Source organism: Syngnathus acus, chromosome 13 (assembly GCF_901709675.1).
Source record: "Syngnathus acus chromosome 13, fSynAcu1.2, whole genome shotgun sequence".
Lineage (NCBI taxonomy): Eukaryota > Metazoa > Chordata > Actinopteri > Syngnathiformes > Syngnathidae > Syngnathus > Syngnathus acus.
Window position 1 is genome coordinate 17,207,565 of NC_051098.1, and position 25,698 is coordinate 17,233,262.

Sequence of the window (25,698 nt, forward strand, 5' to 3'; positions counted from 1 at the left end):
GTGGTGCTATTGAATGACGTATTCGATGACGTCAGCCAGCGTGTCGCCAGCCGGCCGGCCGGGTTTGTTTACCAGAGGAAGAGGAGGCTGGCTCGCGTGGGGCGGGCGGGCGGGGCTGCTGCTCGGAGTCGCCACACAAAAGACGAGAAGCACAACACAAGAGCAGAAGAAGAGCGACAAGAAGAAGAGGACGACGACGACGACGAGGAGGAGGAGGAGCAGGAGGAAGAAAAGCACGGACGGACGTAGGCAGGCAGGCAGGCACGCACGCACCGACGCACACACGCAGGCGGAAGATGGGCACCCGACGGTAGCGCTCTGTGTTCGGCCGGCTCGGCTCCACGATGAGCGTCGCGCTGCAGGACCTCCGCAACACTGTGAGTATACGCGTGCCCGCGCGCAGACACGCATGCTCGCTGGTCGACAAGCGCGCTCGCTGGTAGACAAGCTGTCAATCATCACGCCAACGCGTGACGTCACGCAAGGCGCCTGCGAAACAAGTGCAGAAAGGCTTCGAGATGTGACGTCACCGAGCCCTCACCATAGCAACGAGCGCTCCGGGCTCGACTTGTGAGGTCTGGGATGACGTCATGCCACCAACAGGTTTTTTTTTTCCCCCATGCCAGCAACAGTTGACTTTGCCAGGCGTGCTAGCAGGCTAACGTGTGGGGGTTTTTTTTGGGGTGGGGGGGTTGACTTGGGGTCCACACCAAGGTTCTGAACTGCTTGAGGACAGGAAATAAATGTGTGTTCGAGTGTGTATGGGGGAGGGGGCACGCCCTGCAGCTATCAATCATCTTAATTTAACTGCCAGTTTATTAGCTTACTGTGAGAGAGAGAGTGATGGGAGGGGCACACCCTGAAGCTGTCAGTCATCTTAGTTTAGCTGACAGTTTATTAGCATTATTTGTTTAGTCAGGCATGTGTGTTTGATTAGTGAGATGTGTGTGTGTGTGTGTTTGGGGTCAGGCCTTTGAGTTTCCTGTCTGCAGCTCTCCAGCTTCCTGTCTTAAGATGCCCACCCAACTTCCCTGAAAACAAAACAAGAGAGCAGCGCTGGCATTGTCATCATCATCAGCAGCCGCTATATATTTGCATAGCATCACATGCACATTCATCTATTGTGCGCATTTGATGATTTATTTGTATAGCTGCTCTTCAAGTGTTCAGGCGGCATCATCAAAACAATTTTGAATCGCAAGCCACGTGGTACGACGTGACGCGTCCCAACAAATAAGACACCCGAGTAGCTTTGAAATGGTGTTCCTGTGGCCAAAACGAGCAACCGGCTGCCGTGCGTACAGCGACCTTCAATCTTTCTTTTGTCTTTCTGCGGCGCAGATGTCCAGCTACAAGCGAGCCACGCTGGAAGAGGACGAAGCGTCGGACGCGGCGGCCGAGGTCTCCTCTCCCGACAGACTGGAGGTAGCTCGGTGGCTCAGCGAACGCCACGGCGCCGCGCAGCTACCTGGCTGATGCCTTTTTTGCGTGTCCCCCTCCCTCAGGTGGGCTTCACCAAAACCAGCACAGAGCTCCTGGGCACAAGAACTAGGATGGAGCTTCTGCTGGGCACCATGCTTCTTCTCAGTCTGCTGGCTCTCGCGGCTTGCTTGCTGGTCCTCGGACTGGCCTTCGGGTCAGGTGAGTGACCCGGCAAGTGGAGGAACCCATTTAATTGCATACTAATGAACCCTTAAGACAGCCTGCATTTTGTCCTTCTCGGTCGGGGGGATAAAGCGCATACTTAAGCCGGGTAGGAAGGTCGGGCCGGTCTTTTTCACGACGTGGACCTTCCCTCTGATCATCCAGTTGGCGTCAGCGACCTGTGTCTGACGGAGGCGTGCGTGAAGGTGGCCGGCCAGATGGCGGAGGCCATGGACCGCGGCGCCGACCCCTGCCACGACTTCTACCAGTTTGCCTGCGGCGGCTGGATGCGCAAGAATCCGCTTCCAGACGGCCGTTCGCGCTGGTCAACCTTCAACAGCATCTGGGAGCAGAACCAGGCCCTCCTCAAACACCTGCTGGGTGAGCAAGCAAAATGCAAGGCTTCCCGGCTGGAAATGTCTTCTTGATGGCTGCTTTGGCTCTCAGAGAACGCCACCTTCAACGGCAGCAGCGAGGCCGAGAAGAAGACGCAGTCCTACTACCTGTCTTGCCTCAACACGCAGAAGATCCAGGAGTTGGGCGCCCAGCCGCTCGTCGACCTCATCGCCAGGGTAGGTGGGGCCGCCAGCGCGTGCACGGCCGCCAGCGCGTGAACGGCCGCCAGCGTGTGAACGGCCGCCAGCGTGTGAACGGCCGCCAGCGTGTGAACGGCCGCCAGCGTGTGAACGGCCGCCAGCGCGTGCACGGCCGCGCCGCCGCGTGCACGGCCACCGCCGCGTGCACGGCCGCCGCCGCGTGCACGGCCGCCAGCGCGCGCATGGCCGCATTCAACCGACGTGCGCGCAGGTGGGGGGCTGGAACGTGACGGGCGCGTGGGACAAGGACAACTTCATGGAAGTGTTGAAGGTGGTGTCGGGGCCATACCGGGCGCAGCCCTTCTTCAGCGTGGCCGTCAGCACCGACCCCAAGAACTCCAACAGCAACGTCATCCTGGTAAGAAAGAGCTGGCGCCGTGGACCACGAAAAGCCGTGTCACACCGGCTTTGGTTCCTCACCCGCAGGTGGACCAATCGGGGCTCTTCCTGCCGTCTCGGGACTACTATCTCAACAAGACGGCCAACGGCAAGGTGAGCCAGGTGGGGCCCAGACTTTTGGCCGCTGTAGTGAGCGCCCGCCCGCCGTGGCTGTTGGCAGGTGCTGCAGGCGTACTTGGACTACATGGTGGAGTTGGGCACCCTGCTGGGGGGCTCGCCGGCGTCGGCGCTGGAGCAGATGCGGCAGATTGTGGATTTGGAGACGCAGCTGGCCAACATCACCGTGCCGCAGGACCAGCGGCGAGACGAGGAGAAGATCTACCACAAGGTCACCATCGCCGAGCTTCAGGTGAGGAGGCCGAGCGGAAAAGAGGAAATGCCCTCAAAGCGAGCCGGAGGAGCCCGTTTGGACTTTTGCACCACGGGCTCGGCCACAGGCTCGGCCACGAGTTGGGGAGCAAACTCAGATGAGATGGGCCTTCTCTGAGCAGTCAAGCTTTGCTTTGGAGCCGTCGGGGGCCTCGTTCCTTTTGTTTGCGGCTCGGACGGACGGTGTCGCCGCGGCAACCGTTGCTACGTGCAGTTGCTAACAGCCCCCTTCCAGAGCCGGGGGGGAGGGGGGTACGGTGAGAATATGATGACACCGATGTGAGAGAGCAAGCCCAAGGGTGAGCGAGGATGGTCCAAATCACGTGCGTGTGTGCGTGCGCGCAGACGCTGGCTCCGGCCGTGGACTGGCTGGACTTGCTGTCGTCGTGTTTGTCGCCACTGGAACTCAACGACAGCGAGCCCGTGGTGGTCTACGCGCGAGAATACCTGCAACAAGTCTCACAGCTCATCAACAGGACGGAGCGCAGGTGAGGCGCTGCCATGGTCGACCCCTGACCTCAAGCACGTTAACGCTCCACTTTGTCTGTGTGTAGTTTGTTGAACAACTACATGATGTGGACGTTGGTTCAGAAGAGCGTGTCCAGTCTGGATCAACGTTTTGAGAACGCTCAGGATAAACTACTGGAAAGTCTCTACGGCACCAAGAAGGTACTCTGTCTGCCGCGCGCGCGCACACACACACACACACACATGCTAACTAGCTAGCTGAGCAGAGCCTCCGCACCTGAACTTGGCGACTTGGCCGCCTTTCACTCACTCAGGTGTACTTTTGAAGCAGGCTTACTAGCACTTTGAGGATGACTGGCTCCGTTTGTGCCACGCAGTCGTGCACGCCGCGCTGGCAGACGTGCATCGGGAACACGGACGACACGCTGGGCTTCGCGCTGGGGGCGCTCTTCGTCAAGGCCACTTTCGACAAGCACAGCAAAGACATTGTGAGTCCCGCTGCTTTAGCTCTTGTCAGACAAACAAAGTCACTCGTGATCTGAATTCCGGGCGTTTTGCGCAGCGTTGGAAGCCAATTGACCAGAGTGGGCTCAGAGCATCTCAACCGGAAAAACGCATTTTCAATTCCGTCCTTGGACAGGATGTACAAAGTTGCATTCCAAAACCTCATCAGAACATGGGTGGCTTTTTGTTTGGTGCTTTTCCGTGACTGCTTGACAAGGATTGCAAGGAGGTCCTGGCCTTGTCCTGGCCTTGTCCTGGCCTTGGCCTGGCCTTGGCCTTGGCCTGGCCTTGGCCTGGCCTGGCCTGGCCTGGCCTGGCCTTGGCCTGGCCTTGGCCTGGCCTGGCCTGGCCTGGCCCGGCCCTGCCCTGCCTTGCCCTGCCCTGCCCCACTCCGCCTGCCCCGCCTTGCATTTCTAACTGCGCCTTGTGCTTTTGGCAGGCCGAGGAGATGATTGACGAGATTCGAGCCGCGTTCAAACGAGCTTTGGACCGCCTCAGCTGGATGGACGCCCACACCAAGCAAGCGGCTAAAGAGAAGGTCGCACGCACGCACGCAGGCATGCGCGCACACACGCACCGACAGAGCCAGCGCGGTGATGCGCGTCATGTCGACGTGTCATTAGGCAGATTCTATCTACGACATGATCGGCTTCCCCGAATTCATCATGGACGCCAAGGAACTGGACGAGGTTTACGACGGGGTGAGTTTGTCTTTCACGTGGGGCATGGCACGGAGTGGACTGGGGAAGAAAGAAAAAGAGCAGCGGGAATTGTGCCCCGCAGTGGCACTTTAACTTGGCAGCCATTCTATGCCCTGCCCTGCCTTGTTCAGGTTGAAAATGGCTATCAACCAGTTCTTTGTGTGCCTGTGTTGCAGTACGACGTGTCCGAAGAAAGTTTCTTCCAGAACATGTTGAACTTCTACAACTTCTCTTCAAGAGTCATGGCCGACCAACTGAGAAAAACTCCCAACAAAGACCAGTCAGAAGATACCTCATTGCACCTCACCGCAGCGCACCGCACCGCACCTCACCTCACCGCACTGCACCTCACCTCACCTCACCGCACCGCAACGCACCTCACCGCACCACACCCGGCCAGAGCCAAGTCTCATCTCGCCTTCATAAGTTAGCCAACTGCACATCCGCGGTAACGTGGGCTCGCGCCGCTGGTGGGTGTGTCTTTGCAGGTGGAGCATGACTCCACCCACGGTCAACGCCTACTACATGCCCACCAAGAACGGAATCGTCTTTCCCGCCGGAATCCTCCAAGCTCCTTTCTACGCCCGTGACCATCCCAAGTCAGTGCCGCTCCATGCGCGCCTTTATCCCGCGGCGCAAATGCAACTTTTGCTAGTCCCGGTGTCTTTGTACCAAAGGGCGCTGAACTTTGGCCGCATCGGGGTGGTGATGGGTCACGAACTGACGCACGCCTTCGACGACCAAGGTGAGCGGCGGCGGCGACACGACGGGTGCCGAACGACGTGGGTGACCCGGGCCGACCGCGCGTGTGCGCAGGGCGCGAGTACGACAAGGAGGGCAACCTCAAGCCGTGGTGGCAAAACTCCTCGGTGGACGCCTTCCGCCAGAGGACCGAGTGCATGGTGGAGCAGTATAACCGATACGCCGTCAACTCGGAGCGCGTCAACGGCAAGCAGACGCTCGGAGAAAACATCGCAGACAACGGAGGCCTCAAGGCCGCATACGACGTGAGTTCCCACACACGCGCGTCCAGTCTTCACACACTGCTTTTTGGTGGCGGAGCCCGCCTACGTGGGTCGGCAGAGCCCGCCTACGTTTCCAATTTGGAATATTTCCAAACTTTCCCATCTTAACTTCTTTTTTAAAAACCTGTTTTATTTCCTCAGCCAGGGATCGGAAACGAAAGCACAAAGCTCCGTCGCTGGGACGGGACGGGACGGCACGGCGTGATTTGATTCCTTTGCCTTTTGGCCGTCCTCTGAATTGAATTGAACAGGAGCGCGAGCTTCTTCTGTCGTTTGGGCTCTTTCAAATGCCGGTGCATTCCTTTTGCTGCGTGAAAATGGGCCATTCCCGTCGGACGCAGAAAAGTGGGCCCAGAGAGCCCTAACCCTGACCCCCCCCCCGGCCAATGCCGTTGTCGCTGCTGTCTGTGTTCAGGCCTATCAGATGTGGGTGAGCAAGAACGGCGAGGAGAAGAGACTACCCGCGCTCAACCTGACCAACGAGCAGCTCTTCTTCGTGGGTTTTGCGCAGGTGGGAAATGAAAGGAGACGAGCGAGCGGCGGGAAGCGGTGGGCCTCTCATGCAGACTCGCCTTTGCAGGTGTGGTGCTCCGTCCGAACGCCCGAGAGCGCTCACGAGGGCTTGGTGACCGATCCGCACAGTCCGCCTCGCTACCGCGTCATCGGCACGCTCAGCAACTCGGCCGACTTTGTCCGCCATTTCCGGTGCCCTGCGGGAACCCCCATGAACAGCGGCGGGCGCTGCGAGGTCTGGTAGATGGCTCGGCCGCCGCCGCCACCTCCTCTCTAACTTATTGGCTTGGAATCAAGACGGACGCGGCCAACTCGGCCGAGTTGGACTGACAAATAAAAGATTGTGCTTTGGATTGGAATTGGCGTGGTGGTGGTGGTGGTGCTGCTGCTGATGAAAATATTCACCGCACACATTACTGTCACTTTTCTCCGAATGAGCTGCTCCATCCATCACTCCAAACATTACAGTCAGGTGACTGAGGCACCGGCTCACGAAGCCACCTTTCCGTTCATAGATGTGCCATTTTGTTCCTCTAGCGCGCTGTCGTCGACTTTGCTAAGGGACTGATAGAAAGACGAGGAGAGCAAGCATTTCCGACATAACTGTGAGGTAATGCCTTCCACAAACTTGACTCGAGGTTTGCTTTGGTCTCTTTACAATGTGAGCGCAATTAATCGCTACTGGACTGCTCTGTTAAGATTGGGTCAATGCCCTGAGAATTAGTATATGACCTGGATGGATGGGAAAAGGTACACAAAGTGGCAATTGGCAAATTTTCTGCATGCACAATGATTTGCAACATCTACTTATGTTCTCCTCCATTTTTCTGCCAGTTTTTTCAACAAACGTGTCGTACTTGGGTGTTTTTTTTCTTTCAATTTCCATAGCAACAGCACAAACCAGTACAAAACACGAGTATGATCTTTCACAACAGTACAGTAATTGCACAACAAAGTAACAGTATTAATATTTATTGCAGATAGAGAACAAAAAACAGAAAGCAAACAGCAAAAATTAAACATCTGATGGAAATTGTTTGAAACCTTTTCAGTTGTCATACATATGAATGACTTCATAGCAATGTAAAAAAAAGAACTTTTTTTTTTCTTGATCCCCTTCAGAGAATGATGCAAACTTTGTGGTTGAGAGCAAACGAGAATATTTGTCTTCCGTGGGATCCCTCTCGATTTGTGAACATTTTAGCAGACAAAAGGCAGTTAGCTTTCAATCCAATGTTGCTTTCGCGGTCAGGCGCGCCGCGGGCAGCTAAAGGCTTTCCTGAAGTGACGTCAAGGGCCTCCTTGTGGCCCCGCCTCCGCCCAACTCCCCCTCCCCACGCACGCAGCAGCAGTAATGGCGGACTACGACTTCGATGATCGGGACCGGGCCTACAGCAGCTTCGGGGGCAACAGAGGGTGAGTCGGCCCGAGTCTCGCCGCCTGCGTCCCACCGGTTGGTTCCGACGCCGCTTCCCGTCCCGAGTCTTGTGCTGTTTAGGCCCTCTCGGCCAGGTGCCAGGGAAACACCGCGCTTGCTCGCTCGCTCGAGCCCGCTCGCTCGCCTGGCTTGCTTGCTTGCTTACTATCTGACTGGCTGGACAGACGAGCTAACGTGCTAACGAGCTGACATGTTAACGGACGGGCAAGCCGCAAACAAACCAGGCGTCTGGCGCCCAGCGGCCGGCCGACATTTGCGACGAAGCGGCGGCGGCGGCCCGCGTGGCCTGCGCGCAGTGTGGCGGAGGCTGCTCGCTTCCCCGCGCCTGCCTCGAACCACTCACGCACGCACGCCACAGCAGTTGCACGTCGATGCGTTTCTCCAAATGATTTGAATTATTGTGCGCATGTAATGAGACATTGGAGCCGTTCGAGTTTTCCATTGCCTGCTAGGCTGCTGCCCTCATTTGCGATTGTAGTCTCCAAGCTTGTTCCTCGACGTACGTATTTCCAATCAATTTCCCCCACGGAAATAATTCATTTAGACAGACAGAGGTGTCCAAACTGCGGCCCACCATCCATTTTTCAGTGTCTGGCCGCATGACAAATGACGAGTCCAAAACAAAACAAAAGAAAATGTTGAGGTGGGCACAGTGAAAAGGAGGATGTGAAACAAATCTAGGTCCCCTCTACGCTTCATAAATTGGTTCACATACTGCACAGCTTTTCTAGATATGTAAACTGTAGCAGCATTTCTCAAAAATACTGATGGCTACAAATAATTCAACTTTAGGAGGGACTGGAAGTGTCCCATTTATGAAGATATCAGGATTTTCAAGAATGGCGCTTGTTTTGGTTGTGTTTGTGGCAATGGGATTTGGCGGCCCTGAATGGGATAGACGCAGCAGCTCCTTTTGATTCAAAATAGCAAATTTGAGCCCATTTTTTTCTCACCTTAGTTTGTCCAGCTAAGACCATTGAGAATGCACGCACGCGTGCAGTGCTGACTTAGAGGAGACCAATTGCTGATGATTTCATAGAGGTTTTTCTTCGCGTCTCACAAGCAACAGGCTGGACCAAAACAAGAAAGTTACTCCTCAGATGAAGTCAATCATTTTGCTTTTCCTGACAAAAGCCAAATTGAGACGTGAACCACTGGTTTCCGCTGCGGCTGGGTTTTCACGCACGGCACCCGTTGTGGCCTGGGCGAGCGTGTTCTTAGTGTGCTTTCCCGCCCCCCTCAGGCCCCGCAGCGGCGGCCCCCCCGGAGGTCGGCGTATGAAGGAGCTTCCCTCAGAGCCGCCCTACACCGCCTACGTGGGCAACCTGCCGCCAAACACGGTCCAGGGAGACCTGGACAACATGTTCAAGGGCCTCAGCATACGCAGCGTCCGACTGGTGCGCGACAAAGAGACTGACAAGTTCAAAGGTGGCCCTTTCCTTGCAAAAAAAACCTCCATATCCTGCGTCCAGTCAGCAGTGCCGCGCAAGTTGCCGAGCCCAACTTGAGCCTTTGCACTTGCTCTCCGTTCAGGTTTCTGTTATGTGGAGTTTGACGATCTGGAGTCTCTGAAGGAGGCCTTGGCGTACGACGGCGCCGTGAGTCCACCGTCCGCCCTCCCTAAACCCCCCCCCCTCCTCCGTGTTCTTCGGGGCTCTCGCCGCCGCCGTGTAATCACTGTCTTTGCCACCTTCCGCCTCGCAGGCTTTAGAAATCGGCTCGCTTCGAGTGGACATCGCAGAGGGACGAAGACAAGGGCGAGGGGGCGGCAGCGGCTTTGGCTTCCCCAAAGACGACTCTCGAGGTACGCTCGCCGTGTGCGCTCATGCCACGTCGGCTCGTAAACGGCCGTGTCGTCCGCAGGCCAAGGAGGTCACCGAGGAGGCGGTCCCCGAGGAGGACGTGACGACTTCATGGATCAGCCCGGTGGAGGTGCGACCGATCAGACGACAGGACAAAGAAAGTCACGCGGCCGCACGGTCCTCGTCTGCATATTCATGCTACGCGATTGATGGAGCAGAGCAGAGCAGCCGTCCCGTCCCGCCCCGCCCGTCATTGGCTGAGAGTTGCGTATTGCAGGGAGTGGAGCTAGAGCGCCATTCCGTGGACAAACGGCTCAAGGACCAACAGCATTTACGCTGAATCTCCGCCCTTTAGCGTGCCCGTCGTGGTGGTTTAGGAAAGGGTTTCGTTTGCCAAAGAATGGCTGGCCGCCCTCCCTGCGCTCTGGGAAAATCTCGTCGTACGGGTGTGGCGAAGGAGTCGCTCGTTTTCCCGTGGGCCTGGCCGCCATGCTCAGTGGCGTGCCCTCCGTCTGCTTTTCAGGTTTCAGAGACGACGACTACTCGGGAGGGCGGTCTCGAGGAGGCGGACGTGGCGGCGACAGGCGGGGAGGAGGCGGCGGTGCCATGGGCCGCTTCAGAGACGGGCCACCTCGCGGAGGAATGACGGACTTCAGGGAACCGTCTGACGGTGCGTGGGATCCGCAGACGGCCACGTCAACTTTTTCATCCGTGATTAGGACTCAAAGTTGAACGACGGCTCTAAATGATCAACCCCTACCAAAAGGATGTGAATGAGGCTGATTTCTCTTATTGTCCCCCCTCAGAGGAGCGCGCCCAGAGGCCCCGCCTCCAGCTGAAGCCTCGGACGGTGTCGGAGCCCCTCAACCAGGTGGCCAACCCCAACTCCGCCATCTTTGGGGGCGCCAAACCGCGAGAGGAGGTGATTTCCCGGGAAAAAACTCAAGACTGAAGGGGGGGTACGCTGGGTGGGCTGCGTGGGGGCCTTCTGGCTCTCGCAGCTTCTGGCTGGCTCTCGCAGCTTCTGGCTAGCTCTGGGCGCCAACTCAAACTCAAGCTTTGCGGACGCCACCCCCTCTCTCTCGCTCGTTCTCTCTCGCACTCTCTCTCTCTCTCTCTCTCTCTCTCTCTCTCTCTCTCTCTCTCTCTCTCTCTCTCTCTCGCTTCCTCTTTAACTTTTCCATCATCGCACACCATTGTGAGCCACAATAGCAATCATATTAACCCGACGGTGCGGTTTCTCTCCAAATTGCGTCCGTCTGAATGCTGAAGCTGTCGGAATGCTTTTGAGTCGTCGCTAGGATGTAAATATTGTACTATTTGGCTTTGTTTTCACCAGAACGCTTGAGGAACGGTTGCCGCGACGGCTCGTCGCCACATTCGGAAGCGTCTCGCTTGAATTGTTGCATAAGTAGCAAAAACAAAAGGCTGTCCCCGCCCGTTTGGACATTGGAATGGCCCATTTGGATGCGTTTGTGCTGCTGACATTCCACGAAGCCTTTTTACAGGTTGAGACCAGTGCAGTGGCATTTTCTCCGGCCAGCTGGCCGGGCATTACCCGGAAGACAAATCCGTGGCTAAGAAATTCCCAGTGTTGTCAGACATTGCACGTATTGGCTCATGCAAATGCCTCCAGCATCTGCGCAAGCTCATTTGGATTGGCCGTCCAAACGGAGCGTCGGCCCACGCTGGCGACGTCGCAAGTTGTCAAATTGGCACTAATAAAGACAATTCAAAGGCCAGCTCGCTCAAGTTTTAGCAAGAAGCGCCGCGTTCACGTTTGGCATTCGCACACACTCGAGACCCGCCCCCTCGCTTCGGCTTACTGTGATACAGCCGCGCGCCCACTCTCTCCCCGCCAACATCTGGTTTCCCTCCCGGCGACCGTCACGCTGCCTCCGCTGCAATCGGCCGTTTTGTTTTCTAGGCAGTTGTTAACGTGAAACGATTGATTGAAATGTTCGACAAACATCACACTGTGTCGGGAAATGCTTTTTGGGTAAACGTGATGTCGTTGGGCGGTCCCAACGTTTGCTCTGCGTGTCGCTCGGGTCGTGTCGGTTGTTGATCTGCTCGTGTGTCTTCTATTGCAGCAGTGACGCGTTTGCGGCGGCCGAGCGAGCGGACGCCGGAAGAGCAGAGCAGAAAAGCGGAAAAAAAAAAGATTTCATTGTGTCAGTGTGTGGACCACCAGAAGAAAGGGCAAAGTCCAAATTGTTGCCCAAAAGCAAGCAGCACATTACACCTTCTTGTTTTACTTCCATTCCCCGCAAGTTGTCGCTTTCTGCTCCTGGTCCACACCCGCTACCCCCTCCCCCTCGGTCCTGTCCGATCTAGGCTCGGTTTCTGCGCGCGGTCCAGACCTGACTCTGAATGGGTTCCCGCATCTTTTCTTTTGTGGACCGGATAGGGGTGTGTCATTGTTCAGGTTCTTGTCTCGTGTGTTCTGGATGTGGCAGACACTCTCTTACTGTACAAAAGAAATAAAACGGCTGTTTTAAATGTTTTTTTTTTCTTGGTGACAATGACGGCAATAAACAGAATCATCAAACAATGTAAATTGGGCCTCAGAACAATTTCCTTTTGTCTGACTCGAGTGCTGGCGAGCCCTGCTCCGAGAGGATCAGGGAGTCGCGTCTTGACCCGCTTGTGCCCAAAGGTAAGCTCTTGCGCCCCTGAAATGCTGACGGACGGGAGAGCAACAGAGGCTAATTTGGTCAAAATGTGAACTGTACTGTGCACACTTGATCGTGAGTAACCTTAAACGCTATCAACCAAAGTATAGTATCAAGCATTTCCTTTCGGATGTATTTTCATTTTTGCTGGGAATGGTTTTCTGCTTCTGTCTGTCGGTATGACAATAACATTGCTTGAAAGCTTTCTTTAAATTCGCACGAACGCTTGTTTGTTCTTCTCGAAGAACTTGATTTGTAGGCTATAATAAAGTGCGCTTGTATTCAAAGGAGGTCGTGTGGATGTGACGTCATCGACCTATCTGTGTTTCGTGCCGTATCACCTGCACGCGACCCAATGACGCGGAGCGAGCACCTGATGACGTCACCGGCCACCTTGTTCCTGTTTGGCTCGAGGTGCTAGCCGTCGCTAGCCGTCACCAAAGTGGCGACAGGTGAGAACACTTTGGCTTCCCTCCTTCTTTCTGCCTCTTATTGTTCTTCTTCTTGTTCCTTTGATTGTTGCCGTTCAACTTTTGCGACTTTTGGCCGTTTTGGAGACGAACCCGCCCGCCCGCCGCTAGCTCTCTTAGCTTAGCACACCCGCCGCACGTCAAACTCTTCCAAAGTTCGAGCACAGTGTCGAAAGAGAGGAAGAAAGTTTTCCTGTTCAAATGGCCTTGACGTCGCCAGTGGAAAGTTGGAAAGTTGCCTCGTGTTGCCAAAGTGGCGAAAGTCCGGAAGCGCACTAGCCAGCCCAAACGTCGACAGCAAGTCCCCTTCCTCATACGTCAAGCCGTCAAAGTTTGCGTTTGTCTTTAGTTGAACGCAAACGTCGATGAGGAGTGCAAGCAAGTCAACCCCCCCCACTTCCCTACTTGTGCCACCTGTGTGAGTGCGTGAGTGAGTGAGTGAGTGCGTGAGTGAGTGAGTGAGTGCGTGCGTGCGTGAGTGAGTGTGTTCCAGCTGACTCTGACTTGCCCAACTTTGCTTGGAAAAAACAACAATAAAGTGTAGTCACAAAGATGGTCTTGTAGAAAGCCACAAGAACAATAAATAAGGTGAAGTTTCTCTTGACGTCAGCATGCATGTCCGTGTTGTTTTCATGAGTGGATGCTGACTGATGATCTCAACTATTTGCCACAAAGCTGTGAAGCTGTGCTTTATGCCCGTCCCCAAATACAAATCAGTAAGCGGTATCCCCTCTGATGGCCCTGCCTTCCTGCCCGCCCTCCCGCCTGCCTGCCTGCCTGCCTGCCTGCCTGCGGTCCCCGGCGGTTGCTCTGCGTTCATGTACGCAGGCAATCAACGCTGGCCTTGTTGCCTGCCAGAACTGTGGACCTCACGTTGTCTTTACCGTTTGTTGCCAGAAATGTGGGCATCGTGTTGTCATTGGCCGTGCTCGGACTCGGCGGATAGCGAGGCCGGCGGAGCCGACCCGCACCCTCGCTCCTACACCAATTCTGCCTTCAGCGGCCAGCCGACCCCGCCCTGTGAACAGCAACAACACGTCTGTAAAGCTTGCGGGCGCCGCCTGGACACGCCCACCACCAAGGTAACCGAGGCGACGGGTTTGGCCAGAATAACCCCGCAGAGTCCGCTCGGGTCGGCCGCGTCAACTCGTCGATCTCCGTAGCTCCTAAACGTCGAGAAGGAGCGCACGATCGCGAGCTGAGCGGGCAAGCGTTGGTCCTTCGCTAACGGCGCATGCGCTCCATCCACCAGCACGTGTGCGCCGATTGCAAAGAGAACTACTGCGGCCGCTGCTCCGCCCAGTCGGAGCCCCGCCCTCGCCTGTGTCACACCTGCCGGCGTTTCTACGGCAACCTGCTGCAACGCGCCGAGCTGATGAAGCTCAAAGTCAAAGAGCTGCGAGACTACCTGCACCTGCACCACGTGGCCACGCACCTCTGTCGGGAGAAGGTAGCGTCCCCAAGCACAGCGGCGGGCGCCGCTTTTCTTCTTCAACTTTGGAAGACGGCGGCGGCAGTCAATGGCCAATGAAGAGCTCCCTCCCGTGTGCTCGTGGCTCTCAGTACAGGTGTTTGTGTACAAAGTGGAAAGTGGCGCTTGTGGCCAATGGGGGCGCTCTTGTGCAGGAGGAGCTGGTGGAACTGATCCTGAGTCAGCAGTCCTTGCCCTCCGAAAGCCCCGAGCGCGATCCAGCCGTGGCCTCTCCATCGCCAGACACCCAACGGAGCCCCGGGCTCGACCTCCCCGACCGGACCCCGGCGGACCGGACCCCGGCAGACGGGACTCCTGCGAGCGCCTCCGAAGATGCCGATCCCTTGGAGCGGAACCGGGACGGGGATCAGGTAGGACATTATGCAACGCTAGCTTATTACTTTGAAGCACTTTTGAGATTGATGCCAACACGAGGTCTGCCGACTTTGTTTTGGATTTGAGCAGCGTTTTTGAGATTTGATCTGATCCTTGATGGCAACATGTTTTTCATTTTGATGTTGTTTTTGAGGGTCTCTCGCTGGCTGGCTCGCTGGCTGGCTCTCTCCTTCAGGAATGGGACGTCGGGGACCCCGAGGACGTCCAGGACGCGGCCGGCCGCCGGGCGTCGCTCTCGGACTTGGCGAGCGAGGACCAGGTGGAATCTCTGAGTGTGCGGCAGCTGAAGGAAATTCTGGCCAGGAACTTTGTCAACTTCAAAGGCTGCTGCGAGAAGTGGGAGCTGATGGAGAGAGTGGCCAGACTCTACCGGGACCACCACGCCAACAGCGGCGGTGAGCCAGCCCTTTCTTCGCTGCCGCGTCCGTGCGCTTTGGAGGCGTCGCTTTGGTATCATTGATTGGTCATCATTCTTCATATTTTTTACTGAGGAAGAAACTTGTGCTATCTGCAGCATTGGTTCTTCTGAGAATGTCTTCCTCATGCAAATGATCCTTAACTCAATGGAAAATCCAAGCGAATTATGAACGGACGGAACGGCTTTTGTGAAATACATCCAATGATTAGGATGCCGGTCACTCGTTTGGCTCCATACTTTCAGAGGACGACGGCGGCGGTCCGACGGGGTCCGACCAGAACCTGTGTCGCATCTGCATGGACGCGGCCATCGACTGCGTCCTGCTGGAGTGCGGCCACATGATCACGTGCAGCAAGTGCGGCAAGCGGATGAGCGAGTGTCCCATCTGCCGCCAGTTTGTCATCAGAGCCGTCCACGTCTTCAGATCCTGACGCAGGTACCGCACGAGCGCGGGTCAGGCGCTCTTACTTCCAAGGAGCCGTCGAGCGCGCCGACCGATCGCTGGGGTTTACGTGTCGTGGCGGCAAAATGCATAGCTGACCTTGACGCACGCGCTGGACAATGTGGCGGCACTCTCTTTAGTGTGAATGGGAGGATCAAATCTTGGTGTGTTTTCTTTTTTTTTCTTTTCTACCCGGCTTCACGTGTAAAAAGACACTTCTTCTGCAAATCAAAAATTTGACATTAAAAACCTTTGTCTCGTGGGGACACAAATGGTTTTTCACTTTTGGCCAATGCTCCCAAGGTGCAATTTTCCAAGAGCTACGTGGGTAGATGCTGAGTCCCTCCCTCCCTGAATGAAATCCGCATTGCATTCACGTTAACGAGCGTCAATGTCATGTTAGAAGAAGCCAACTTGTTGTGTTGCAAAACACCCTGTGAAAACTTGTTCTCAGGATTGTTGTTCAAGTAGTTTTGGGGCTTGAACGGCATTTGTCTGCAAAAAAGAATCTACGGATAGCATTCAGAAGACATTATGAAGCTAATCGAAATGACAAGTTTTGATTCAGCTTTTACGCCCAATACTCCTCCCTTCCTCCGCAATGTAGTAAGCACATTCGCTGTCTTGTTTTTGAGAAACCTTGTGTGCTACTCTAAATTCATATCACGTTGGAGTCACCAAAATTGACTAATGTTTGACGCTGCCCCCCCACCCCAAAACCTTTACAAGATTAGAAACAAAAGTATTGCAGTGACAAATACCAATATCACAAAAGAAAAATATTTGATGAGAAATGATAGACAACTGTGTGAAATGATGTTTAATAACACAAGCACCAACTTTTTTTTTCCTTTTGCCCCCCATGTTTTTACAAAATGTTTTTTTATCTTCTCTGCAACTTGCACCAATTTTGCCTTAAAAAAGAAAACAAAGCAAAGCTAAAATATAAATAATGACAAGAGTGTGGGAATGGAAATAAAAGTTGATGCTAATTAGTCACATCACAAGGCACACGGGTGAACATCAGGTCGATGGGCGTTGAAGGCACGCCAGCCAGCCCAAGGCTCATTTGTGGGTCGCCTGGAGCGGCGCTACGGGGCTTCGCCTCACTGGGGCTCAGGCCTCGCCGGGGCTCAGGCCTCGCCGGGGCTCAGGCCTCGCCGGGGCTCAGGCCTCGCCGGGGCTCAGGCCTCGCCGGGGCTCAGGCCTCGCTGGCGCTGCTGTTGCGGCTCAGCTCTCGGATGCCCTGGAGGATTCTCTTCACATGGCCCACCTTGCTCACGCCCAGGTCCTGCCGGCACGTCAACACGTGGTTGCAACTGGCGACGGCGTGAGCGCTCCCTCCCGCTTCGGCCGGCGCTACCTACCTTGAGGTCTCGCCGCTCCAGGTGCAGGAGCTCGCCGCCTTGCACGTCATGTCGCCCGAAGATGTCCTTGTACTCCGGCAGGCACAGGAAGTCCAGCCAGGCCCCGACCTCCTCCGTGCCCCACTGGTGAACTGACGCAAACGGGTCAGACGACCAAAGAAAAGCTCGGGGCTTGGGGGGGGGGGGGGGTCTTACCTGGCAGAGTGAGAGAGCTGCATGTCTCTTTGACTTTGTTGTTTTTGTCCTTCTTAAACTTGGGGACCAGGCGAAATTTGGCGCCACGACTGGGCTTAGCCAGGGGATCCTGGACGCACAAGCGCAGCGTCACGCTTAGGTCACCAGCGTATGCTCGGCTGGGGGACTTTGAGTACCTGTTGCTCCGGCGGGTCGAGGTTTAGCCAGGGAACGGCCGCCAGGCCGCCCAGACGCTGACGCACGCGACTCAGCGCGCTGTTCAACAGCTCCTGTTGGGCCACGTCCAACGCCTGCCGCACATACATAACCGTGCGCATCTCTTTGTGTATCTGGTGACGCTTGGTTAGGGGAGCGTTTGTGTTACCATGGAGATCTTTCCCGCCAGGAGCAGCTCTGTTTCGCTGAGCAATGCTTTCACGTCCTTCACCATGGCCACCACGGCGCTGCAGCTCGCCGCCTAAAGGCAAGGCCAGAGACACGTTGTCTTGGCAGCTGTGCAATCTGCCCACGGCGTCCGCAGTCAATCCATTTCTGCGGTCCTCCGTCAAAGCAGATCGATTAGGTCCGATTGACATGGAAGGAATTCTTCCCACCAAGGCGGCGATTTCAAGCCGGCTCCTCGTTGCTGCTGCGCTCATTGGTGCGCTGCAGCCACCCGCATTCTTTCCTTCCCGTCATTGATCAATCCATGCGCGACCGGTGCCCCAGTAGCGCTTTAGGCCCAGCGATGTACCCGATCGGTCCAATTTGCCAAGGAAAACATCAAATTCCAATTTTTAAACCCAAAGTCAACAAGTACGTACGATTGTTTGTTCAAACCAGGCTGTTCGCAAACATCTGCGCTTGCCCCTTTTTGGGGGACGGATACTACGGACCAAACCAGGACAGCAATCATCAATTTCGTGTGTCTCAAGTCCTTTCCTGGATCTCAGTAAAAGGACAGAGACGTTTTTTCAAATGCAGCTCATCAACAATGTGAGAAAATCAACAGATTTGATGAAAATCTGTAACGTCCAGCTCCCCAACATCCAGAGTTTCATTCTGCGCTAAAAACTGTTGTCACAACAATGTGCAGCTTGCTCGAGATAATAGTGAGCAAAGCGTCACAAGTTCGTTTGCACCCTTACCCTGAGGGCGCCGGTCTGCGTGTAGACGCGGTCCGTGGACTTGGAGCTGGCGTTGACGGCGTGCGCCAGTTCCTGTTCCAGACTGCGGTGACTCTGTGCTAGCTGACAGATGCTGACACAGAAGATTCCAGTAAGCGCGCCCGCCATCATGTGTGTGAAGGAACCAGCCGAAAGGGAAGCGGCGGTGGCCACCTGCCGATGAGGACTCCGACCTCCTGCGCCAAGTCTCGTAGGAGCGCCGCCTCTTCCTCGGTGAGGATCTCGGGGTGGTTGCCGAGTGGCGTCGGAGCGGCCGGGTCCCGAGGGAATTCGCATTTTTGCTTGTCCTGCCACGACTTTAAGGTGCTCTCAAAAGCCTGCCGCAGAAAAGGGTCAGAGCGTGGGAAGCCCACCCCCCGGCCGGCCAGGCGGGACTCACGCGGTCCCTGGTCAGCGTCTGGCTCCGGTTCTTGTGGAGAATCTTGATGTAGCCCGGAGGCTGGATCCAGGCCTCGCCGTCCACCTGCACCGGAACCCCCTCATCCCCCAGGATGGCGATCTTCACTGTGCGACACTGACACGAGGGCAAAGCCCGACACGGGTTCTTTATAGGACGGCGTGAAGGGACACTCCAAAGCAGCAAAGGAGGGCCCTTGCGAGCGTGGCCTATGCGTGAGGAGCAGGCACGCAGGCACGCACTTACCTGTGCGATGCGGTGGTGTTGCAGGTTGATGACCCTAGACACGGCCATCTGCATACTGCCAAACACAGCCACCACCTCCAGAATTTTGTCATCGAAAGACGGAGCGGTGAAGGTCTGTCAACGCGCGCGCGCGCGCGCACACACACACACACACACACACACACACACACGAGGTAAGGGCCCGGCGGCAAAGAGGAGAGATAGGTTTGCCTTCTCACGTCGTCTTCTTTGGTTCCTCCCCAAAAGTTGGTCCCTCCGGCATAGCTGGGGATGTTCAAGACGGCGATGCCCTGCAGGCTGGGAAGGGGGATGGCTCGCCCGTCGCACTGCGCACGTACACGCCGACAGGAGGAAGGGCGATCGGTTGCCGGCTCAGCGGGTCGGGCGCGCACGCAAAGCCTCGGGGTCTCACCTCCAGCAGAACTCTCTGCTCCAGGTTCTTGTAGGTTCTGTGGAGCAGCTCTTTGGTTCCCAGTACGCCGTACCACATCATGTTCTTGGTGCGGCTCCTGCACACGCACGCGTCAGAGGCATGGCCCACCGCCTGGCGGCCGCTGCCGGCCTTCCTTTCTCACCTGCACTTCTCGGGGTGTTCGTCTCTCTTGTTGTTGAAGTCCAGAGAAATTTTGGCATCCAGACCGATGCCAAAGTAGTTGTTCATCACGCACTTCTCGGTGTAGCGGTCCCTGCAGAAACAGCGGCGGCGCCTTGAGATACGAGGCCCGTTCATTCGGGCGCCTCATTCCCGGCTCAAATCCCATTCGCCAAACGCCATTCGTCACTAGAGGCCAAGTACCAAGTAGACCTAGCGTCAGATTTCACAGCATGTTTTAGGGCGCCGGCTAACGACCATGTCAAGAATCCATTCATTGGTCCATTTTTTTTTCTCCTGTTACTATGACTACGTGTCACTTTGCCATCCCAAATCAGGAGCAAAGCGTCAACTTTCGTCTGGCAACGTGACGAGGTGAGGACGAGCGAGCGAGCGGCCGGCCTTTGTCTGCTTTTTGGTCAGCATTGCAACGTTGCTCTTTTGAATGAGCCTTGACTGCCGCCAAACCACGTACGACCGTGTCGATTGACAAAATGTTTTGAAGAGAGGGACGATGACGTGGCTACGGCGTGGAAATGCGTCTTACACGTTGTCGGGGTCACATGACGCAAGCGACTCGGCGTTGAGCAGCAGTCGACTGATGAGGGAACCGTCAGACAGGGAGGAAGACGCGCCTGCCTGCAGACCTGCGCGCGCGCACAGCCAAGAATGAAGAAAAGCAAGAAGAACGGGCACGCGAGGGGATGACCAGCATCTCACCGGGATAGAAGATCTTGGTGTTGAGCATGGGCACGTTGTCTCGACTTGGCGCGTGGGCGGGAAGTGACGTGGAGCCGCCCAGCGATAGGCTGCCTTTTCTCGTCAGCCGCTCGCACGGCGGCGTCTTGCTGGCTGCGCGCACAGCCACTGGATTGGTCACTTGATTGTCGAGTGACGAGGTAGTGAAAGAAAAGTAAATGCTCGCAGGAGCGTCTCTATTATGCAGCCAAATGCGGCGAGCACGCTTTGTGGGTCGTCCGAGGGTTGCTATGCGGAGGAGCGGCAGACGGGCGTATCCAAAGACGTCGGGCAAGGCGGCAAACGCACCTCGGCCGGCCGCCCGCCGTTTGGCGTCATCCTCCGCCGCCTTGTTGTCGTCGTCCTCTCGGTCTACCCTGTCCTCTCGGTCCTCGGCCGGGCCGCCGTCCACCTGCGCCGCGGGTGCCGAGAAGATGGACGCCGTCTGCGCGTTCTGCTCGTCCACAGCTGGAAAAAATGCAAAAACGTTTTGTGTGCAGATGAAGAAGGAAGCCAACTCAAGCCAAGTCAGGGTGGTGCCGAGCTGACCTTTCTCAGCGTGCTCGATGATCTGCCGGATGACCTTCTTCAGGCTGTTGGCCCGAAGCATCAGCTGCTCGCGAGGCTTAAAGGCGGGGCAGGGGGCGGAGTCAGGGGAGGGGCCAGGAGGCGCGCAGAGGAGGGGCAACACTAAAGCCAAGGGGCCCCCATCTTCCGGAGGAAGAGGAGAGGCGGCCCGACGGGATGCCTCGGACTCCTGGGTCAGAGTCCGCAGGAGGAGGTCCAACTTCTCCTTCAGGAGCCCGCACTGCAAAGGCACAGCAACGAGTCGAGTTGAGGCCGTCCCGCGGGAAACGGCCGACAGCTCTACCTTCTTGGCCATGACGTCAGACTCCTGTGAGAGCTCTGTGTTCTTCTCGTAGGCCTTGCCCACCCGCGCCACAAAGTCCTTCACCGTCTCGCACAGAACCCTGCGCGTGCGCATGTCAAGAGCGAGCGAGCGAGCAAGGCCAAAGCCCAAAGCATACAGCAAGTCGGCGGCGGCGGCCTACTTGGCAGAGGAAATGACAACCGAGTGCTGGTCCGACGTCAGAATCTTGGAGAGGTGAACGGCTACGGAGTCCTCGTAAGTCAGAATCTGCTGCACCTGGACTCACCCAAGGTCTTCTGTCACATCGCTAGCGAAAAGTGCCGCTGGCACGCGTGCGGCGTGTCACCTCCAAGTCGTCAGCGCAGTCCTCAGCCTCAAAAGTAGAGCCTTGCCGTGGGAACTTGCTCTCGTACACCATGACGCTCCACCTGCGAGCGCAATCGGGTGAGCAAAGTCACACGAGATCCGGTCCTCCGCTCCACGCTGCGTTGCCTTCATCACCTGTCCAGCATCTTGGTGCTGGCCCTCTCCAGTTTTTCCAGGATTTGAGGCAGTTGAGCGTCGTCGTCGCAGGCGGAGCCCCAGCCCAGAACGCGGGCCAGGTCGTTGCCGGTTCCCAGCGGCAGAACCCCCAGCTGGCACTAGGGCACGGCGGCGGCATGAGGACACGAGCGGCGAGGACACGAGCGGCGAGGACGCGCCCGTGCGACGGACTCACCTGTTTGTGCAGCGTGAGCGCGTCGATCTCGGACAGAACCCAACCCACGCTGCCGTCGCCTCCGCACACCAGGATCCTGAAGGTGTCGAACTTCTGGAAGAGACGCAGCCTGGCCGGAAGCGGCGGGGCGTTAGCCAGGCACCGGCGAGGCCCAGCTCGGCCCGGGTCGGCGCCTCACCCCAAGTGAGGTCCACCGTTCATCAGATCGAAAACCTGCGCGGGGTTGAGCAGCTGCTTGAAGCGCCGCAGGAACTTGACGCCCTGGTTGTCTCCGCTCTTGGAGTTGACAAAGACCAGGAGCGGACTAGTGCAGGACGGAGGACACGATGCTTTCCAGAAGCCTGCGGCCGAGCGGGACAACAGCACATGGTGAAGATGCGGCTGGCCGGCCGGCGACGACACGCTCGCCGAAGAGCGGGGGCCACCCGCTAAAGTTCAATGCCTGAGCCAGTCATCGCTCAAAACCCGGATCGACTTGATTTTTGCACCCAGAGGCGTCCTTCATTTGATCACGCCGCGGGAAAAAAAAATAACGCCCATCTTTCTATTGGCCAAGCATGAGCCTTTTGGATTCACGACATCATTTCTTGTCGAGTCATCGGGCTACCTAAGAAAACCAAACGACGACGGCTTCTTGGGAGTGCTTTGCGTGTGAAAAAAAGGAGCCGACCTTTGCCATGCGACGCAGAGCGAGCGCTCCCTCTCACCGTCAGAGTCGATGCTGTTGAGCGCCGTGGGGGGGATGACAGACACTTTGCACTGGCCCAGCGGACACTTGATGGACAGATGCTCCCGGCAGCCCGAGTGCACCTGCGCAAGAGCCAGCCCGTTAGCAGCGGGCCCACCTCGGCGGCGGCCGCTCGCCTTACCATAGCCTTGCACCAAAGACATCGCCAGTCTTGCAGGCGGAGGACGCTGCCGCAGGTCTTGTCGCAGGCGCCGCACTTGGCTGACACGGGCAGGTTCCCCTCCAGCCACTGGTGGGGCATCCACACCTGGCCCGCCCACACGGTCACGCGGGACGGTTTGGACGGGCAGGGCGGGGTGGCGGCGGCGGCGGAAGCCTTACCCCGTCCTCGTCCTCCAAGATGTCCCTCCCGATGGATGCCAGCGTTGTCCACTTGCAGTTGTTAGTGGCTCGGACCGCGCAACGCTTATGAGCCTTAAATTTACAGACTGCAGTCGCAGGCACAGGTACGCACGCGGTCAGCGGGAAGAAGACAGCAGCGTGACACCGGTCGGCTCGCTAAATGTCGGGACACGCGAGTGAGGCGCGCACATATGCGAAGAGCGGCGGCGGCCCCGTTTGGACGGACCGATGTGAGCTGCTAGCTTCCGTCCCTAATCTTAGAGAGAAGAAAAGGACAACGGTGTCCTCGTCCTGAGATTTCGGCTACCTTCACAGGAGAGTCCGTGTGAGGTGACTCCCGACAAAGCTTCTCGGCACACGTTGCAGTAGGTGGGCCGGGCGTGCGAGCAGGCGTACCAGTTGTGCATTCCGCTGAAGTGCTCCATGCTGTACTGGGTAGACTGAAACACACGCGCATGGCTGCTCACCTCTGACAGCGGGGAGAGGGCGGACGGCACATTTTCTAGCAAAATGGAAAGGCTGGCAGAGAGGCGGAGTCTTTCCCCATGATTGATTGTGAGGAATCCGATCAGAACTCGGGCACAGAGCTAGGTCAGGACGCACGCTAATACTAACGAGCGGATGACGAGCACTCGCGCGCGGTCAGTCGAGCAATTGTTCTTTGGCGAGGGAGACGGAGGGAGGCGTGCTGAGCTGACCTCATAGTTTTGCCGGTTCTGGACGCTGCGCAAAGCCGAGATCCACTCCTCCATCTCCTTCCGGTTGTCTGCGCACAGGATCAGACGCCGGCACGGGGTGATCACCTGCACGCACGAGCAGTGAGATCAGCGGATGCCAGCGTGCGGCCTAGCTCGTTCAAAGGCCACGTTTGCCGCAGGACTCGCCGTGAAGCTGTTGTTGACGTTCTTGATGCTGGATTCGGCCACGCTGGCGTCCGTCAAGTCCACTTCGTCAAAGATGATGGACTGCGAAAGGCCGGGTGGCGTACGTGACGTGACGTGACGTGACGTGACGGAGGGCCCGACGGCAAACGCTCGGGAGGACAGCCGACTTGCTCTCGCTCACCTTGGCGTTCTGGGCGTAGTAAAGCGTTCTTCCCCTCAGTTTGAAATATCTTCTCTTCCAACGCTGGAAGGAACTGGTCTGCTTCATCAAGTCTCCTTCCTTCAACAACGTCTGAGGGGCAGCACAGCGGGTGGGTCACAAGTTCACGCCTCGCCGATAAAGTCCCATAACTGCTATCGTACCGGCCCGTCCGGCTAGAGCTAATTAAGAGCGGCTTTTTTCCAGTCCGGTATTGGTCTGAAACAAAAGTGCACTTTGCCACTAATAAAGGTGGCTCAAGCAGTAGAGCAGAAGGGCGGCGGTTCGAAGCCCGTTCCGTCAAGTGTCCTCCGGCGAGACGCTACACACACCTTGCCTCCGGATGGTCATTGTAAATAAGAAGGTGTTCTCCGTTGACTCCGAGACGTATTTTGCTTCTCCCCATCAGCAACAGATGGAAATGGACTACAGTGCAGTCTGTCCAAGTTTTCTCGTGTTACTTTGTGTGTTAAATGTTGCCCACTCCACATCTATTGCAGCAAGGTCGAGCGATGTCATTCATATCTGTGATGTGCGGGCAAGTGTTATTAGTACTATTTTGCGTCGGCGCGGCGCGTCCACTCTTCGCTGATTGGCCCATTTCGGAATGTGTTTGCTCAGGTTCGCCCCGCCCGGCCGAACCCGCCAGCCTCGGAAATGCGCTTGACGTGACGAGTCACTCAGCAAAGTCAAACGTTGCTACAGCGTGGGGAGTCGGGACTTCCAGACGCTAGCGGAGCAGGAAAGGACGAGGCTGTGCTTCGGGCCTCCGGCTGGCCGCTACGAGTCATTTCTCCGTCTTTTTCTTGCATTTGCTGCCGGCCACCCACGAACACAAATGGAGCGCCAGTCGAGTCTCTTGCTAAACTCTGCACTTGGGATTGACTAGCCTGGCGGCCGCTAACTCGTTTCAAGTGTTATCGCGAGTTTGCACGCTTTTGTCGGACCCCAAAGGTGGATATATAAGGGGGCCAAAACAGCGCTGGGATCCCCCTTCGCGACACCGGCGGCAACGTTTGTCACCACATCACCTCGGCGTCGATCTAACGGAACGAGCAGGATCAGAGCCGAGAGGACTTTCTACACGAGTGATGGGATGGGATGGGACGGGGGAGTTTGCTGCGTTCGGAAACAGCCACGTAACGTCAAGGAGCAACGCGCGCTGCGCTACCCACCATTTGAAGTGTGAATGCTCCGAGGCGAAGCGCTCGCACGCGTTGATGCGTTTCGGCACGGGGCTTCGGTTTGTACTCGAGCGGCGCTCACCTTGCTGCGGATCTGACCGGAAGTGGACACTTTCCGGATGAGCTTTTGCGGGGTGCCCGGTTCTTGCTCCGGTTCGCTGTCCGACGACTCGTCCGGGTAACGAGCGCCGAAAATGTCCGTAGCTGCCCCCGCCGCCGCCATCCTGGGCCTCCTCCCTCCGCGTCAACCTCGTCTCCCCCGTCCGGAGTTCGCCGCCCGCCTGCCTGCCTGCAGCAGACCACCCTAGCCGGGAGAGGGAGGAGAGAGGAAGCGCCCCCCGGCGGCCGAAAAGTGGCCTTGCGCCACGCCGGAGGCAGGCTAACCGAGTGAGCGAGCGAGCGAGCGAGCCACTCACTCCCTCACTCCCTCACTCACTCACTCACTCACTCACCCGTCCAACCCACCCTCCCTCCCTGGATGTGAGTGGGATCAGGCACAGTACGCAGATGTCTGTGTCGGTACGGCACGGTGCACATCGGCTGTATCTTGAAGTCGTCATTGCATCATCCTATAGCATTGTTGATGCGTTTCTCTAGGTTTGGGAGTCCTGACGAGGAACGGCTCAAACGCGTTGGCAGTTGGTGTGCAACATGAACACTTAGTTGATCCTTTTTTCTTCAATGACCTCTTTTGATTTTTGTCTTTAATTTTTCTTTTCC

At 56.8% G+C, this 25,698-nt stretch overlaps 4 protein-coding genes across 13 annotated transcripts; 3 read left to right on the forward strand and 1 right to left on the reverse strand.

Annotated features, from left to right (window-relative positions):
* The first annotated feature begins 62 nt into the window (after positions 1 to 62).
* ece2b (endothelin converting enzyme 2b) lies at positions 63 to 6,578 on the forward strand. Of its 2 annotated transcripts, XM_037266835.1 has the most exons (19): positions 65 to 377; positions 1,342 to 1,425; positions 1,506 to 1,641; positions 1,810 to 2,025; positions 2,092 to 2,216; positions 2,452 to 2,598; positions 2,667 to 2,732; positions 2,800 to 2,988; positions 3,354 to 3,496; positions 3,563 to 3,677; positions 3,854 to 3,964; positions 4,420 to 4,518; positions 4,604 to 4,681; positions 4,858 to 4,961; positions 5,170 to 5,280; positions 5,359 to 5,426; positions 5,498 to 5,688; positions 6,122 to 6,217; positions 6,287 to 6,578. In XM_037266835.1, exons 1-19 carry the CDS (start codon positions 345 to 347, stop codon positions 6,461 to 6,463), a joined length of 2,289 nt encoding a protein of 762 aa, XP_037122730.1. In that variant the 5' UTR covers positions 65 to 344; the 3' UTR covers positions 6,464 to 6,578. The 2 variants fall into 2 exon arrangements, with proteins under 2 accessions (XP_037122731.1, XP_037122730.1); XM_037266836.1 differs by lacking the exons at positions 6,122 to 6,217; positions 6,287 to 6,578 and adding an exon at positions 5,848 to 6,091 and having other exon boundaries at positions 63 to 377.
* A 930-nt stretch (positions 6,579 to 7,508) lies between these two features.
* On the forward strand, positions 7,509 to 11,687 carry eif4h (eukaryotic translation initiation factor 4h). Of its 3 annotated transcripts, none has more exons than XM_037266872.1 (8): positions 7,509 to 7,635; positions 8,901 to 9,085; positions 9,191 to 9,255; positions 9,362 to 9,461; positions 9,521 to 9,616; positions 9,983 to 10,129; positions 10,266 to 10,381; positions 11,553 to 11,687. In XM_037266872.1, exons 1-8 carry the CDS (start codon positions 7,574 to 7,576, stop codon positions 11,556 to 11,558), a joined length of 777 nt encoding a protein of 258 aa, XP_037122767.1. In that variant the 5' UTR covers positions 7,509 to 7,573; the 3' UTR covers positions 11,559 to 11,687. The 3 variants fall into 3 exon arrangements, with proteins under 3 accessions (XP_037122767.1, XP_037122766.1, XP_037122768.1); XM_037266871.1 differs by lacking the exon at positions 11,553 to 11,687 and adding an exon at positions 10,799 to 11,357; XM_037266873.1 differs by lacking the exon at positions 11,553 to 11,687 and adding an exon at positions 10,799 to 11,357 and having other exon boundaries at positions 9,521 to 9,589.
* A 777-nt stretch (positions 11,688 to 12,464) lies between these two features.
* On the forward strand, positions 12,465 to 15,574 carry rffl (ring finger and FYVE-like domain containing E3 ubiquitin protein ligase). Of its 3 annotated transcripts, none has more exons than XM_037266867.1 (6): positions 12,465 to 12,586; positions 13,502 to 13,686; positions 13,857 to 14,054; positions 14,231 to 14,447; positions 14,642 to 14,866; positions 15,133 to 15,574. In XM_037266867.1, exons 2-6 carry the CDS (start codon positions 13,504 to 13,506, stop codon positions 15,318 to 15,320), a joined length of 1,011 nt encoding a protein of 336 aa, XP_037122762.1. In that variant the 5' UTR covers positions 12,465 to 12,586; positions 13,502 to 13,503; the 3' UTR covers positions 15,321 to 15,574. The 3 variants fall into 3 exon arrangements, with proteins under 3 accessions (XP_037122762.1, XP_037122763.1, XP_037122764.1); XM_037266868.1 differs by having other exon boundaries at positions 14,642 to 14,862; positions 15,135 to 15,574; XM_037266869.1 differs by having other exon boundaries at positions 14,231 to 14,446; positions 14,647 to 14,866.
* Positions 15,575 to 16,136: 562 nt separating this feature from the next.
* Positions 16,137 to 25,232, reverse strand: LOC119131997 (diacylglycerol kinase delta-like). 5 transcript variants are annotated; one of them, XM_037266825.1, is made up of 30 exons: positions 25,061 to 25,232; positions 23,777 to 23,887; positions 23,596 to 23,676; positions 23,410 to 23,514; positions 23,019 to 23,151; positions 22,691 to 22,797; positions 22,491 to 22,616; positions 22,329 to 22,431; positions 21,800 to 21,962; positions 21,622 to 21,730; positions 21,405 to 21,544; positions 21,250 to 21,331; positions 21,085 to 21,179; positions 20,904 to 21,003; positions 20,582 to 20,840; positions 20,342 to 20,500; positions 20,015 to 20,146; positions 19,842 to 19,941; positions 19,278 to 19,388; positions 19,115 to 19,211; positions 18,921 to 19,028; positions 18,703 to 18,816; positions 18,439 to 18,573; positions 18,213 to 18,376; positions 18,021 to 18,132; positions 17,258 to 17,350; positions 17,070 to 17,183; positions 16,894 to 17,002; positions 16,699 to 16,829; positions 16,188 to 16,622 (listed from the first exon to the last, which is right to left on the reverse strand). In XM_037266825.1, exons 1-30 carry the CDS (start codon positions 25,199 to 25,201, stop codon positions 16,533 to 16,535), a joined length of 3,624 nt encoding a protein of 1,207 aa, XP_037122720.1. In that variant the 5' UTR covers positions 25,202 to 25,232; the 3' UTR covers positions 16,188 to 16,532. The 5 variants fall into 5 exon arrangements, 3 of the variants coding, with proteins under 3 accessions (XP_037122720.1, XP_037122719.1, XP_037122721.1); XR_005099770.1 differs by lacking the exons at positions 23,777 to 23,887; positions 25,061 to 25,232 and having other exon boundaries at positions 16,137 to 16,245; positions 16,332 to 16,622; positions 23,596 to 23,696; XR_005099769.1 differs by lacking the exons at positions 23,777 to 23,887; positions 25,061 to 25,232 and having other exon boundaries at positions 16,188 to 16,371; positions 16,425 to 16,622; positions 23,596 to 23,696.
* Positions 25,233 to 25,698: the final 466 nt, after the last annotated feature.

Excerpts from the sequence above, each read along its gene's own strand:
- ece2b (XM_037266835.1), top strand. The coding sequence starts at position 345 with ATGAGCGTCGCGCTGCAGGACCTCCGCAACACT. Across the intron at positions 2,217-2,451 it reads TCGTCGACCTCATCGCCAGG|GTGGGGGGCTGGAACGTGAC; the intron begins GTAGGTGGGGCC and ends ACGTGCGCGCAG. Across the intron at positions 4,519-4,603 it reads AGCAAGCGGCTAAAGAGAAG|GCAGATTCTATCTACGACAT; the intron begins GTCGCACGCACG and ends ACGTGTCATTAG.
- eif4h (XM_037266871.1), top strand. The coding sequence starts at position 7,574 with ATGGCGGACTACGACTTCGATGATCGGGACCGGGCCTACAGCAGCTTC. Across the intron at positions 9,617-9,982 it reads CGATCAGACGACAGGACAAA|GTTTCAGAGACGACGACTAC; the intron begins GAAAGTCACGCG and ends TCTGCTTTTCAG. Across the intron at positions 10,130-10,265 it reads CTTCAGGGAACCGTCTGACG|AGGAGCGCGCCCAGAGGCCC; the intron begins GTGCGTGGGATC and ends GTCCCCCCTCAG.
- rffl (XM_037266867.1), top strand. The coding sequence starts at position 13,504 with ATGTGGGCATCGTGTTGTCATTGGCCGTGCTCGGACTCGGCGGATAGC. Across the intron at positions 13,687-13,856 it reads TGGACACGCCCACCACCAAG|CACGTGTGCGCCGATTGCAA; the intron begins GTAACCGAGGCG and ends TCCATCCACCAG. Across the intron at positions 14,448-14,641 it reads GAACCGGGACGGGGATCAGG|TTCAGGAATGGGACGTCGGG; the intron begins TAGGACATTATG and ends CTGGCTCTCTCC.
- LOC119131997 (XM_037266825.1), bottom strand. The coding sequence starts at position 25,201 with ATGGCGGCGGCGGGGGCAGCTACGGACATTTTCGGCGCTCGTTACCCG. Across the intron at positions 21,545-21,621 it reads CGCTCACGCTGCACAAACAG|TGCCAGCTGGGGGTTCTGCC; the intron begins GTGAGTCCGTCG and ends GCCGTGCCCTAG. Across the intron at positions 18,133-18,212 it reads GTCGGAGTCCTCATCGGCAG|CATCTGTCAGCTAGCACAGA; the intron begins GTGGCCACCGCC and ends CTTCTGTGTCAG.